This window comes from Pongo abelii, chromosome 18 (genome assembly GCF_028885655.2).
Source record: "Pongo abelii isolate AG06213 chromosome 18, NHGRI_mPonAbe1-v2.0_pri, whole genome shotgun sequence".
Lineage (NCBI taxonomy): Eukaryota > Metazoa > Chordata > Mammalia > Primates > Hominidae > Pongo > Pongo abelii.
The window spans coordinates 45762890-45777247 of NC_072003.2; the positions used below are offsets into that span (position 1 = coordinate 45762890).

General features: G+C 36.6%; 1 protein-coding gene and 1 non-coding gene across 2 annotated transcripts in view; both read right to left on the reverse strand.

Moving 5' to 3' along the window:
• LOC112129374 (coiled-coil domain-containing protein 144A) overlaps window positions 1–14358 on the reverse strand; it is a 99111-nt gene that overhangs the window by 82927 nt on the left and 1826 nt on the right. The window contains exons 2-5 of the mRNA XM_024233341.2: window positions 11309–11423; window positions 10973–11146; window positions 7075–7178; window positions 1369–1436 (exon numbers count right to left, since the gene is read on the reverse strand). Coding sequence (XP_024089109.2) covers window positions 1369–1436; window positions 7075–7178; window positions 10973–11146; window positions 11309–11423 — 461 coding nt within the window. The remainder of the gene's footprint in view (window positions 1–1368; window positions 1437–7074; window positions 7179–10972; window positions 11147–11308; window positions 11424–14358) is intronic.
• LOC112129520 (U6 spliceosomal RNA) lies at window positions 3535–3637 on the reverse strand. The gene has a single exon (XR_002911911.1). It is a non-coding gene; the product is annotated as a U6 spliceosomal RNA (small nuclear RNA).

Genomic DNA, 14358 nt, shown 5'->3' on the forward strand with positions numbered 1-14358 from the left:
AAGAAAATGCTTTTCTGACTTCTACACTTGGTATCTTCAAAAAAATAATTTTCTATTAGTATTAGTGCACACTGGATAAGTTTTATAGTTCTTATTGACATTTGTTTACAGTACCAGAAAGGTATTGTTGAGCTCCCAGTTTTAAAAAGTTACTTTTTTTAGTGACATAAATCACTGTGTAATACAGTTGACCTTTGAACAACAGGAGTTTAACCTGCAGTGGTCTAATTATATGCAGATTTTCTTCCACCTCTGCCACCTGAGACAGCAAGACCAATCTCCTTCTTCCTCCTTCTCCTCAGCCTACTCAACTTGGAGACCATGAGGATGACCCACTTCCACTTAATAAATAGTAAATATATTTTTATTCCTTATGATTTTCTTAATAGCCATTTTTCTCTAGCTTGCTTTCTTGTAAGAATATAGTATAGTAACACACGTAACATACCAAATGTCTTAACTGACTGTTTATGTTATGAATAAGGCTCCTGGTCAATAGTTATCTAATTCGTAGCTAATTTTGGGGGGAATCAAAAGTTACACACAGGTTTTCAGCTGCACACAGGGTCAGTACCGCTAAATCCTATGTTATTCAAAGGTCAACTGTAATTGACATTTATTTACTAAATAAAAGCCTTTTTTTTTTTTGAGATGGAATTTTGCTCTTGTTGCCCAGGCTGGAGTGCAATGGCGTGATCTTGGCTCACGGTAACCTCCGCCTCCCAGGTTCAAGCGATTCTCCTGCCTCAGCCTCCCGAGTAGCTGGGATTACAGACATGTGCCACCATGCCCAGCTAACCTTGTATTGTTAGCAGAGATGGGGTTTCTCCATGTAGGTCAGGCTGGTCTCGAACTCCTGACCTCAGGTGACCCACCCGCCTCAGCCTCCCAAAGTGCTGGGATTATAGGCATGAGCCACACCACGCCCAGCAATAAAAACCATTTATTTTAAAATTTAAATAGAAGCTCCAATTTCATAACATATCCAGTTTGTTATAATGAGACTATAAATAAAACATACCACATACTAACTTAAAAATCTTTTTTCTTATTTATACAAAAAAAATCATACAAGATTTTAGGGACTACAATTAAAGAAATGATTCCTTTCAGATAATACTGTTTGAGATTATAAATTATCTACACATAACTTTTTAAATCTGAAATCTAACCTACTAAGAAGAAATTTAAAACACACACATATGTGTATATGTGTGTGTATATACATATCTATATGTGTGTGTGTATGTATATATGCTGTTTACATAGTGAGCTTTTAAACTACTCTTTGGTGATTAAAACTTCCTTACTCTTATTTGTTAATCTATGGTAACACCACCAAGAGTAATTTACTACCAGAAGTCTTACCTGGATTGCTATTTTGAGGATTTCTAGGTGTCTCATTTTCTTTGTATTCAGACATTACTTGGTGAATGCTATGTGTAAAAACGAAATAAGTAAAATTACTATTTTACAACTGATATAAAAATAATTACCAAAAATATTAAATTATTAGAGTATTTCAAATGATATCAGTGTTAATTTTAGAATTTTAATTATCCCATACACTTCCCATTTGTAAGCTCTACAAACTTCTCTTTAAGCAAAAATAACATGAAGTACTCATGAACTGAAGGCAGTATAATTCAGTAAGTTAACTTGCATTAGCCTTGTGGGCAGCAAGCCATCCAGGTGCCAAGGCAAGAGACCGAGGGCACGAGCTGTTCCAGTATAATAAAATATATAAAATAAGAATAGTTATACTAGATATAGATCATAGATATGATTATGTATCAATATCATTCATCATTAGTTCGCAGCAATTACTCTTTATTCCAATATTATAATAATCCTCGCCCTACAATCATAACCTAGGAAAAACCAGGCCATACAGAGATAGGAGCTGAGGGGACATAGTGAGAAGTGACCAGAAGACAAGAGTGTGAGCCTTCTGTTATGCCCAGACAGGGCCACCAGAGGGCTCCGTGATCTAGCTGTAGCTTCAGCATCTGGGAAGACACCCGTTGCCAAGCGGACCGTGGTCTAGTGGTAGCGTCAGTGTTAAGGAAAAACACCCGCTACTTAGCAGACAGGGAAAGGGAGTCTCCCTTTCCCCGGAGTTTAGAGAAGACTCTACTCCTCCACCTCTTGTGGAGGGCCTGACTGATGTCAGGCCCACCTGCAGTTATCTGGAGGCCTAACCGTCTCCCTGTGATGCTGTGCTTCGGTGGTCATGCTCCTAGTACGCCTTCATGTTCCATCCTGTACACTGGCTCTGCCTTTTAGATAGTAGTAGCAAGTTAGTGAAAGTACTAAAAGTCTCTGATAAGCAGAAATAATGGCATAAGCTGTCTCTCTCCTCTCTCTCTCTGCCTCGGCTGACAGGCAGGGAAGGGCCCACTGTCCAGTGGACACATGACCCACGTGACCTTACCTATCATTGGAGATGGCTCCCACTCCTTACCCTGCCCCTTTGTCTTGTATCCAATAAATATCAGCACAGTCTGTCATTCCAGGCCACTACCGGTCTCCGCGTCTTGGTGGTAGTGGTCCCCCGGGCCCAGCTGTCTTTTCTTTTATCTCTTTGTCTTGTGTCTTTATTTCTACACTCTCTTGTCTCCACACACGGGGAGAAAACCCACCGACGCTGTGGGGCTGGACCTTACAAGCCTGACATAATGGAAAGTGTCTTAACTCAGAATAAGCCCTAGCTCCATAACCAAAAGCTACTAGTTCTTGGATAAGTTGCTTTTGTTAGGTTCAATGTCTTCTTCTAAAAAGTGAGAATTTTACTGTCTTATTTTACTAGGTTGTTATAAAAACTTAATGAGATAACATATTTTGAATGTTCAGAAAAATAGTGAAGTAATGAAATAATTTGTTCTTGAACTTCATTGGTGAAACTATCTTGGAACTGCAAATAAAATCCAATGCGTATTTTTTGTAGGTTCTAATATTGAAATGTTGTGGTACTTGGGAAATGTTATGAAGTCCTAATTTTGTTTATTAGGTGTTCTACTCTTTGTGGCTTATAATTTAGGGCATCTCATATATTTCATAGTTTGTAACTACATTTATTTATAAACCTATTATCTCATTAAATTAGATAACATTAATTGTCTACTGTTACTGAGCTCATCAATCATACCAAAGGCAAAAAACTAATAGATATCAAGACCTGCCTTGGACTACTATTCCTTCTTTACAGACTCAAACTCTGAACCAGTAGATCTTTGTTAGAATGATGCTTAATCTCCATGTTCACCTGCAACTGACATAAAACTCTTTTTGTAAGTTCCATGAAGGAGATGCAAGTTGACATTTTCTCATTTCTGAGACACATACTAACAATATATTTGCACACAACATCCCATGTTTTACTCAGCTCCATTCTCATTCCATAGATCACTGTATGTGAATATTTTTGTAATGAAAATCACAATTTCAATGTTAACTGCCAACCATTTTGCTTTGATTCATGCTGTTTCCTCGGAGCTAGTCAGAAAATTGTCAAATGACCTTCCAGGGACTGCACAAAATATGAACCACTTCATGAACTTGTGTGTCATCCTTATGCAGGAGCAATGCTAATTTTCTCTGTATTATTCCAGTGTTAGTATGTGTGCTGCTGAAGCAAAGACAAAACCTACTTTACACATGAATACTCATGCGTCATGGATGAGACTTAGCTCTGATAAACCCAATAAACCTACTTGAGATTCAGATAATTCTGTTGAATGGCTTCCTGTGAGGTAGAATATGAAAATATTTTTAAAACTTGAGGTAGAAATGCAAGTAATTAGGCCAGGCACGGTGGCTCATGCCTGTAATCCCAGCACTTTGGGAGGCTGAGGCAGGCGGATCACCTGAGGTCAGGAGTTCGAGACCAGCCCGGCAAACATGGTGAAACATCGTCTCTACTAAAAATACAAAAATTACCCAGGTGTGGTGGCGCATGCCTGTAATCCCAGCTACCTGGGAGGCTGAGGTGGGATAATTGCTTGAACCCAGGAAGTGGAGGTTGCAGTGAGCTGAGATCACACCATTGCATTCCAGCCTAGGCAACAGAGCAAGACTCCATCTCAAAAAAAAAAAATTGATGCAAGTAACTTGGGAGATTTTCATTATTATGGAAAACAGATTGCTTGAGGATAAAACCACAAATTGAAAAGAAAGAAAAAGAAAACACACAAATTGGCACCCACTGCTCTAGGGAAGGATAATATAGAACCTTCCACTCCCTAAGAAAATGTGCTAAACAGCATGTAAAGGCGCCTCAGAGTACAGATCTGGTAACAATGGAGTAAGAAAACACTGATCTCTTTCTGCAACATTATTTAACCTCTTTGACAGTTTAGAACAATCTCAACTAATATTTGATAGAAAAAAGACAAACAAGGGCCTCAAAGGATAACTTACCATGAATGCCTCAGCTGAGTCTAGGCTAAGATGTGGGCTCCACAGAAGGTTTCAAGTGTGGGGGAAGGTTGGTCAATTTTCTCACTATGTGTGGCTAAAGCTAGGATGCCCAGCTGTCAGAGCAGGATGCTAGTGCTTTGGGAACAATGGCTGAGCATATATGTATGTGAACTAAAAAAAGTTATAGCTATGAAGTCTATGTATGAATCACCATGAAAACTGAGGGCTCCGAATTAGTAAGCGAATCATGATGGGAAAAGTCAAGCATTAACAGACTGCAGAACCACTTTTAATGGCAATAATGCAGGAAAAGAATCAATGGAAACAACAGAATGATTAGAATGTCCTTTTCTTCCCTTCCTTCTGACCGGTAAAAGATTGTCATTTTTATCCTTCTTGGACTTAGGAAACCCCTTAGGTTCTTGAAAAATTGAAAGAGAAGGGTATAGGAGATAGCCCTCAAAAGACCATATGAGATTTTCTGCTAAACTGAACATTTCAAGACCCAAATAATTAATTAGAGAAATCAGAGATGTGGCACTATTTTTATCCTACGCATATGGCTATACTTGGAGTAAAAGGGACAATGTTGGGATCTCTAAGGTAAAGATCTCAAAAGTCCTGAGATAAAGAATTCTGCACCCATTGATACTTCTAACCAGTCCAGACTTTTGCCTGATTTCTGGCTGATAAAGTGGACTAACTCACTGTCACTCCAAAACGACATGAATTAAACTATAAAATCTCACCTGATGTATATAGGATGCAATAGCTATAATTATTTTAAGCCTCAATTTAGTGTAAACTAGCCTTCTAATGTAAAAACTTGCCTAGTAAAAGGACTAAAAATGGCATAATCTTCTGCAGCCCATCTAGACATATCTTGGGAAAACACATCAGCATTTTGCTGAAGAAGAATGCTGACTATTCTTGCTGATTCACAATGTACAGCAAGAATGAGGGCTGTTTTAAAACACCAGAGAGATAAATTCTTTCTTAGGAACTTTAAGAAAGTTATTTAAAAAGCTAATTTGATATAATTTACCAATTTAATATCTTGCCTGTCCATGTAGAATTAAACATTTACATGTACTAACAAACATAAGCATCTTGGGTGCTCAAGTGTTCATCTTCATAAATTACCACCAATGCTTAAAAAAAAAAAAAAAAAGCCTCTTGTCCCATTAGGGTATTACATCATAGAAGTTGCTAACTTAAAGTCCTTTGATGAGCAAGAAACTATGCTGAGATCCCTTATCTAATGTAGGCAAAGATTTAAAGACAGATACATTGTAATTCAAAATCAGCTAGGGGTCAGATAAGTAAGAGCCATCTGCAGGCAGGAAACAATAATACTAATACTAACGGTAATAATAATAATCATAGTAGTTTCAGTTAATGATGCCGATACACATGTGCTAGGCACTGAACTACATTTTATATATATATATATATATATATATATATATATATATACACATATATAAATCTTTCTTCCACACAACCACCCTTGAAGGATATATTATTATCCTCCTTTTCATATAGAAAAACATATTTGGTGATAAGTAATGTTCCCAGGTCACATTTCTAGCAAGTGAGAAAGCTAGGACTTAAACCCAGTCTTGTGTGAATCTAAAGCCTAGCTCTTTTCTCTTTTTCACCCACCTATGGCTTGTCTTCATTAGAAGAAAAAGCTATTCATTTAAAGCTATATTTTCTTCCTCTGCCCATAGCAATTACAAATAAAAACATCAGGGCTGGGTGCGGTGGCTCACACCTGTAACCCCAGCGCTTTGGGAGGCCGAGGTGGGTGGATCACCTGAGGTCAGGAGTTCAAGACCATCCTTTGCTAACATGGTAAAACCCCATCTCTACTAAAAATACAAAAAATTAGCTGGGCATGGTGGCATGTGCCTTTAGTCCCAGCTACTCGGGAGGCTAAAGCAGGAGAATCGCTTGAACCCTGGAGGTGGAGGTTACAGTGAGCTGAGATTGCACCACTGCACTCCAGCCTGGGTGACAGAGCGAGACTCTGCCAAAAAAAATAAATTAAATTAAACAAAAACATCAAAATACACTAGAAATGAAATAGAAAAAACTAATGAACCCACGGTATCTGGTAATAGCAATTAACAACCACATAGGGATAACTTAACATTACTATTTTTCAAAGAAAGCAACTTAAAGAGTCATCTAGAAGAAAAAATGATTTTCAACTCCTATTTATGTCTAATATAGCACGTTTAAAGGAAGAGCATATAAGAAGTAGAGGTTAAAAACTACTATAAAAGGGTTAAGAAGTTCAATATTTATTAAATCTTAAAGTATACTAAAAGTTAAAATCTACATTTCATACAACTAACAAAACCAATATAAAAACACTTTGGTCAGGTCACATGACCAAAAACATCACATTACAAATAACAAACACCAGTCAATATAATAAGAGAAGATGAATCCTACTATATACTCTTCTCTATGTTGCCCAGTCCAAATAATTGTTTTTCTACTTAACTGATGATTTGTGTTGATATTTTTTACTATATCACAATAATTACAAGTTAATCTTCTTATTAATCTGGTATTTCTAACTAGAGAGACTGTTATCACTCTAGAATATCAGTCAGGTTTTAAAAAAAGAACTAATTACTGTACCTTTCAAGCTTAACTGCAGTTAAATTTTCTTTTTGCTTTCTTAAAAAGTCTTCCATTTGCTGTTTTTGTTCATGTACAGCTAGCAAAAATGGTGTGAGTTCATCCTGTAAAACAGCAAGAGCAACTGATAATTCACAACATTACATATTTCTCAACTGAACTGGAAACTTTATATTTATGTAAGTAAGTAAGTCCCTTCCTTTTTATTCTTCTTTGCTTTCCCGTGTGCTGTTCCTTCCCTCGGAACAACCCCTCCTCCTCCACCTCACCACATGAACTCTGGTCATCTCCAAAACTCACTTCAATACCAGCTCCAATAATCTTCGCTTCTGTCACAGCACTTAGCGTAGTACATTGTAATTATTTTATTGTTTTCAATGTAAACCAAGAGCTTCTTGAGGGCAGGGGCTCTATCTTTTATCTCTATATTCCCAAATCTTAAGACATATTAGTAAAAGCTTCAAGCGTTTTTATTAATGATCTAAATTATCACGTCTAGACTAGTGTTTCTTAAGCTGCATTGCAAAGAATGTTTACTTTACCAGATGTGTAACACATCCAGCTACAGCTAAGAATAACCTAGAAAGGCTTATAGGCACGCTAATGAGAAGGTGGTTATTTATGGCAAATATAAAAAATGAGAGTTAAATATAAAGAATATTTACCATAAATAAAAAGAATATAGAATTTAGCAGTTTTTTTTAAAACTTCTAAATTTTAAAATTCAACTCTGGTGCTAAGGGATTTATATAAAATATAGGTTATATAATATCAACAAATAGAAACTGTCTTGAAAGCCTTGACATCTTTATCAAAATATACTGTAAGACGAGAGTTGTCAAATGCTTACAAGGGCAAAGGGGGTGACCTAAGTGAGGTACCTAGGTGGGCACCACAGCAAACTAGAGAACACAGGCCTCATAGAAAGGGGTAACCTCTGCACATCAGACCAAACAGTGATGTGGCCTCAAGGGACACCAGATTTGATTCTTAAGAGAAGCCTAAAATCCAGATTTGTATATGAGTCTCCTAAATTTTACCTGTTGACACAATTTATGAAGGCAAGTGAAACATACCTGTGGGCCACATTTAGACCGCAGCCCTTGCATTTTTAAACTTGCCGTGGATGTGTTGCCAAATGGTTGTGCGTAAAGTAAGTGTTTGCATGTAAAATATTTTCTTTCTTTAGTTTCAGATGTTTTACCAAAAAAACAGTCCCCAACATGTAATAAAATTTGCTACTAAGACTCACACTACCCACTTCAATAATTTTTCTAGCATTTATTCATTTAAAATCTATTAGTAAGTAGTTTTCTGAGATTGTTAGCCAAATAGATATTTAGTTCATAGGAATGCTGAAACGAAATGATTAAAAGAATTTATGGCCGAGTGCGGTGGCCCACGCCTGTAATCCCACCACGTTGGGAGGCCGAGGCGGGCGGAACACCTGAGGTCAGGAGTTCAAGACCAGCCTGTCCAACATCGTGAAACCCTGTCTCTACTGAAAATACAAAAAATTAGCTCCGCGTGGTGGCAGGTGCCTGCAATCCCAGCTATTCAGGAGAATGACGCAGGAGAATCTCTTGAACCCGGGTGGCAGAGGTTGCAGTGAGCCGAGATTAAGCCACTGCACTCCAGCCTGGGGGACAAGAGTGAAACTCCATCTCAAAAAAAAAAAAAGAATTTATATCTGCACTCTTAGTAACTTCATGGTTTTCAGGGTTTAAAACTGTCATCTTGATTATGCCAAAACTCTATGAACAGACATACTGATATAGCCCATAATACAGCTTCAACAACAACAACAAAATGTTTAGAATTTGCTACAATTCTATTTAAGGAAACTCCACTTGTAATAAAGATTTATTGGCCTAATTACCTGAATGGTAACAAAGAGATGTGAAGTCCTGAAAGGGTCAGCCTCCACTTAGTGAAATACTGCCCAGGCTGAGTGTACTAGCTCATGCCTGTAATCCCAGCACTTTTGGAAGCTGAGGCAGAAGGGCTGCTTGAAGCAACCCAGAGTTTGAGACCAGCCTGGACAATATAGTGAAACCCTGTATGTACAAAAAATTTAAAAATTGGCTGGGCATGATGGTGCATGTCTGTAGTCTCAGCTACTCAGGAGGCTGAGGTAGGAGGATCTCTTGAGTTCTAGAAGGTTGAGGCTGCACTGAGCTGTGATTGTGCCACTGCACTCCAGCCTAGGTGACAGAGCAAGATCCTGTCTCAAAAAAATTTTAAAAAAGAAAGACTACCCCTAGCAAATTTACAAAGACCCGCTGAATGGCAGTAAATAATTAATGGTGGGAAGGAAAAGGTGTTATTCTGTAAGCTGATAGATATTGCCAACAATATTTCTTTTAGCTTCCCAACCACAAAGGTAAAGAAAAATGGGCTAATATTATTGAAAAGGAGAGATTTTAAGGAAGTAGTACCCATCAAACTCCAACTCTTCTAGAGATTTCTTAACTCTAGAAGAGCAATTTATATATTACACTTATCTATTTAGTGATTCTTAACCAGGCATGTATCAGAATTTGCTGTTATTTAGTCAGCAACGGGGTCTTACTATGTTGCCCAGGCTAGGCTCAAACTCCTGGGCTCAAGCAATAGCCCCACCTCAGCCTTCTGAGTAGCTGGGACTGTAGCTATGTTTCACCATGCCTGGCTCCAAGGAAATATTTGTAAACATGTATGTCTAGGCTTTATTAGATTTACTGTATCAAAATTGTCAGAGGAGAGGTTAGCTTTGTAGAATTTTTTATATTTCCCTAGGTTACGGTGATGCACAATTCTAGCTGAGAACTAGTGCAATCGACAATTACTTCCATCGTCTCTCACCACATGACCAGTTACCTTTATCTTTGAGGATTTGGCCAAAAAGAGGAAAGCGTAAAAGAGAGTTTTTACTCTCTGTTTTACATTTACTGAGAGTTTTTTCTCTCTCTTTTACATTTACTGAAAACTCCACATAATTTGTTTGGGTAGGAATAGAATAGGGACTAGTAAACTCAAAATCCAACTTGACTTTGCTATTTATAAGCTCCTTATCTTCCACCTTCCCCTCAAGACGGTCTAGATTTGAGAGCAGCGTTTAGACATTTATCTAAGCGGCTGTTTCTGCCAGCATAGGATAAGTCAGTTAACTACTTGCTTAAGGGTTTCCCACTTTATCACCACCTATTCACAGCCAAACTGGTTTCCTCATGGTCCTCCTAAAATTGATCTCTAGATGAGTGAACAACTCATTAACTCTCTCCCAAACTGAAAACTATTATACCCCAAACTGAAAAGAATCTTGTCTAGACACATAAACTGGAAACAAACAAACAAAAAGCAAACAACAACAAAAAAAACTCTTCTCGGTATTTTCCCTCAATTACCTAATTTCCAAATTGGTCTGCATATTTCTGGTTGCTCTCCTTTCCCTTTCCATTTTTCGCTTTTAAGCCCTGCCACTGAGAGTTAAATCATTTTCATATATATTACTCTATGTAGGAACTTATCAACAGCATCAAGATTTCTGTTTATTTAAAATGTGTTAGCTTTGCCGGCATTTTAAGATAAAGCCTATTTCCAGAGCAAATTTCACTTTCCAGGGTAATTGTATAATAATTAGAAAAAAAAACTTGGAAGGAAAAAATTTAAAAGTATTACCTTTTCAAATTCAGTGTTTTCAAAAATTTTACCATAAATACATTTAAAAAGATATACCCTCTAATGCTTCTTTAAAAGTATCAATATTTAAAGTAACATTTTATAATTAAGTTATTTCCAAATATTTTTATTCAGGTTATGCTTGAGCTTCCAAATATGGAAAACTGACCTGTACATAAGTCAATGTTAAAACAAATGCATTTCAAATATTTTGAAAATAAAGTTGGTTGATCTATACCTTGTTTGCTGATTCAATATTGGCATGGTATAAAAGCAGTTTTTTTGTCATTGGGATATCCTCATTGTAGATGGCATAGTGTAAGGTAGTATTGCCATAGACATCTGGAAGGTCTGGGTCAGCTCCGTGTTCTAGCAAAATAGTCGCACATTCCTCTTCCTGGCATTGTACCGCCTGTCAGTATTAGACCAAGCAATAGACTGTAAATTCTAGGAGTTCAAAATAAGCATTCCACAAGTTTCACCAATGAGTTCTGTTTAAATGAGATGAATTTTATTTTATTCTATGTATTTGTATCAAATCCATCTCATGCTGAAATCGTTGACTACTATGTACCTTTAACAGAGCAGTCCTGTTTTTGTTGTCAAAGACATCAAGTTGACATCCTCTGTCCACCAGAAGAGCTACCACTTCTGGATGGCCGTTGGCACAGGCCAAATGCAGAGCAGTCCTATGAGAGGGAGACGACATTTTTAGGAAACTATTGGAAAACATAAAATCATAAAATCATCTGAAAACATAAAATCATCTATATAATTATAAACATTGAGTAGCATGTGATTTCTCTGCCTTCCAAACAAATATTTAATTTTTTGTGAAGAAATAACACTTTTTACTCTCTCTTATTACTCACTACATTAATGAAAGAGCAGCCTATTTCAACAGAAAGACCTTGGCCTTTGGATTCAGTTCAACTTGGACCGGAATCCTACTTTAAACTCTGTCACTTCCTACTTATTGCTTAGCTTTTTTTGCCTCAATTTCCTCATTAATAAAATGGGGTTAAAAATACTGGCTGTCTCACAGGACACTGTTGTGATGCTTGCATGAGACTCTGTACAAAGTATTTAGACAGTTCCTAGCACAAATAACAGCTCAGTATTTGTTAGGTATTACAATTATTACTAATACTACTACTTAACAAATACAAGATTTTAGTTAAGTAAAATGATACAATTATATCTTCTTTGAGATATGTTTAAAGATTAGAGGTAACATTGTATTTTGATCATTCTAAGTTGCTCACTTGCTTGTATTTTAACATCTCTGACATTGGAATCCCACTTACAATTCTTGACTTATTACAACTAAAATTGGCAACATTTAAATAATTCTCTTATTGAGACATAAAATGATGGGGCATCACAGAATCCACAGTGCCTTGCAATAAGTAGAATTGGTATATACAACACATCTAGGGCTGTTCTAGTCATATAAATGGCATTTAAATAAATTTTAGTTCTTAAAAGTACTATGGAACGAGACGACTGAAAATAAAGATGACAACAAATGTTTAAGACAAACTCATTCTTACTTTGATTTTCAAAAAAAAAACACTTTAAGCCAAAAGAAATTCAGAATTCAAATGAAAGTATATGGCTTATTTTATTTTCTATTTAGATCTATAGAATGGATGTAAATCAGGCACTTTCAATGATTAATATTCACATTTAAGACTGTTATAAACTTTCAAAAGAGTAGTTAGAAGTTATATTTTGCGGCCGGGCACAATGGCTCATGCCTGTAATCCCAGCACTTTGGGAGGCCGAGGCAGGCAGATCACCTGAGGTCAGGAGTTCAAGACCAACCTGGCCAACATGGTGAAACCCTGTCTCTTCTAAAAATACAAAAATTACCCAGGTGTGGTGGCGCACGCCTGTAATCCCAGATACTCAGGAGGCTGAGGCAAGAGAATCACTTGAATCCAGAAGGCGGAGGCTGTGGTGAGCCAAGATCAGCCAAGATTGTGCCATTGCACTCCAGCCTGGGCAACAGAGACTCGGTCTCAAAAAAAAAAAAAGTTCTATTTTGCTATTTTCCACCTTCAGAAATACTTAAAGGAGGAAGGAAAAGCTTCAGTTGAGATTAAGTTATAATACTCCAATTTTAAATATCTCAGTTTGCTCAAGCTAGGCAGGTAAATATGAAGTTTTTAAGGATGAAAGCGTCCTGAAAGATAGTAGAATATGTGTACTACATAACAGGTGTCCAGCCTCTGTTTGATGAATAAATTGATTGGAAGGATGGAGGCTGTGCATGGTGCCTCATGTGTGTAATTGCAGCTCTTTGGGAGGCCGAGGTGGGAGGATTACTTGGGACCAGGAGTTTAAGACTAACCTGGACAACATGGCGACACCCTGTCTCTACAAAAAGTACAAAAATTAGCCAGGCATGGTGCGCACGCCAGCAGTCCCAGCTACTCAGAAGCTGAGGAGAGGATCACTTGAGCACAGGAGGTCGAGGCTGCAGTGAACCATAATTGCGCCACTGCATTCCAACCTGGGTGAGATCCTGTCTCAAAAAGAAAATTATTTTTATTTAAAAAAAAATGGAAAAATACAGTTGGGGAGTTCAACATTTTTAAGGAAAACTCCCACAAGATAAAGCAATCCTTTTGTGATAGTAATAATCACTTATATTTGCTATTTTTTATTTTCATAAGAACACAACTAAACTAAAATTTTTAATCTATTTTTTTCACATATATAGTAAATCTGTATATAATAAAAACATATGTATGTAATGAAAATGTACTCGTAATAAAACCTTTAAGCAGAGATAAAAGGATTCCCCCTTCTCCAAAAGAGGCTAAAAGTTAACTGAAGAGACCAAACCACAAAAATAAAATAATAGAAAGTGAGAAATTATTTTTATCTAGGCAAGTTTCATGTATTCTTCTTTTCCCAAGGATTATTTCATTAATAATAAGCCTTTACTATAACTTTTATACAAGCTCATTGCAGAAATCACAGACAAGAAAAAAAAAGGTACTTATAGTACAAATGCCCAGAAATAAATGTATTCATATTTGGTACATATTTTCAGCTAAAACAAGAGCATTTTTCCTCAATTTGTATAGCAAAGTACATCTTCACATGTCAAAATAAGTCTGTATCTAGTCACACCTTCAACGGCTACTATTCCATCCTATGGATGCACTGAAATTTAGTTCTAAAATCCACCATAGGAGTTTTTCTTAATACATTGAGGTTTTAAGCAGTACTGAGAAAAACAAATTGGATGTATCTCTACTTTTTACAAATATTTCAGTATAATGGAATTGATGAGTGAAGGGCATATATGTTTTTTTTAAATGTGGTGCTTATCACCAAATTCTCTACTTGAAAAGTCATCAGCAACTTAAACTTTAAGCAGCCGTATAAGTACCACTGTCTTCATCTTCACAAACTTTGTGGATAGAAAACAGTATTTTATTTCTTTTTTAACATGAATTACTTCTCTTACAAGAAACACTAAATATTTTTTCCTAGGTCACTTATAGATCTACAAAAGAAGTACTTTGCCCAAATTTAGAATTATTTTCTTGTTGATTTGAATTATCTGTAATATGAAGATACATTTTTCACCTGATGTGTATGTATTAT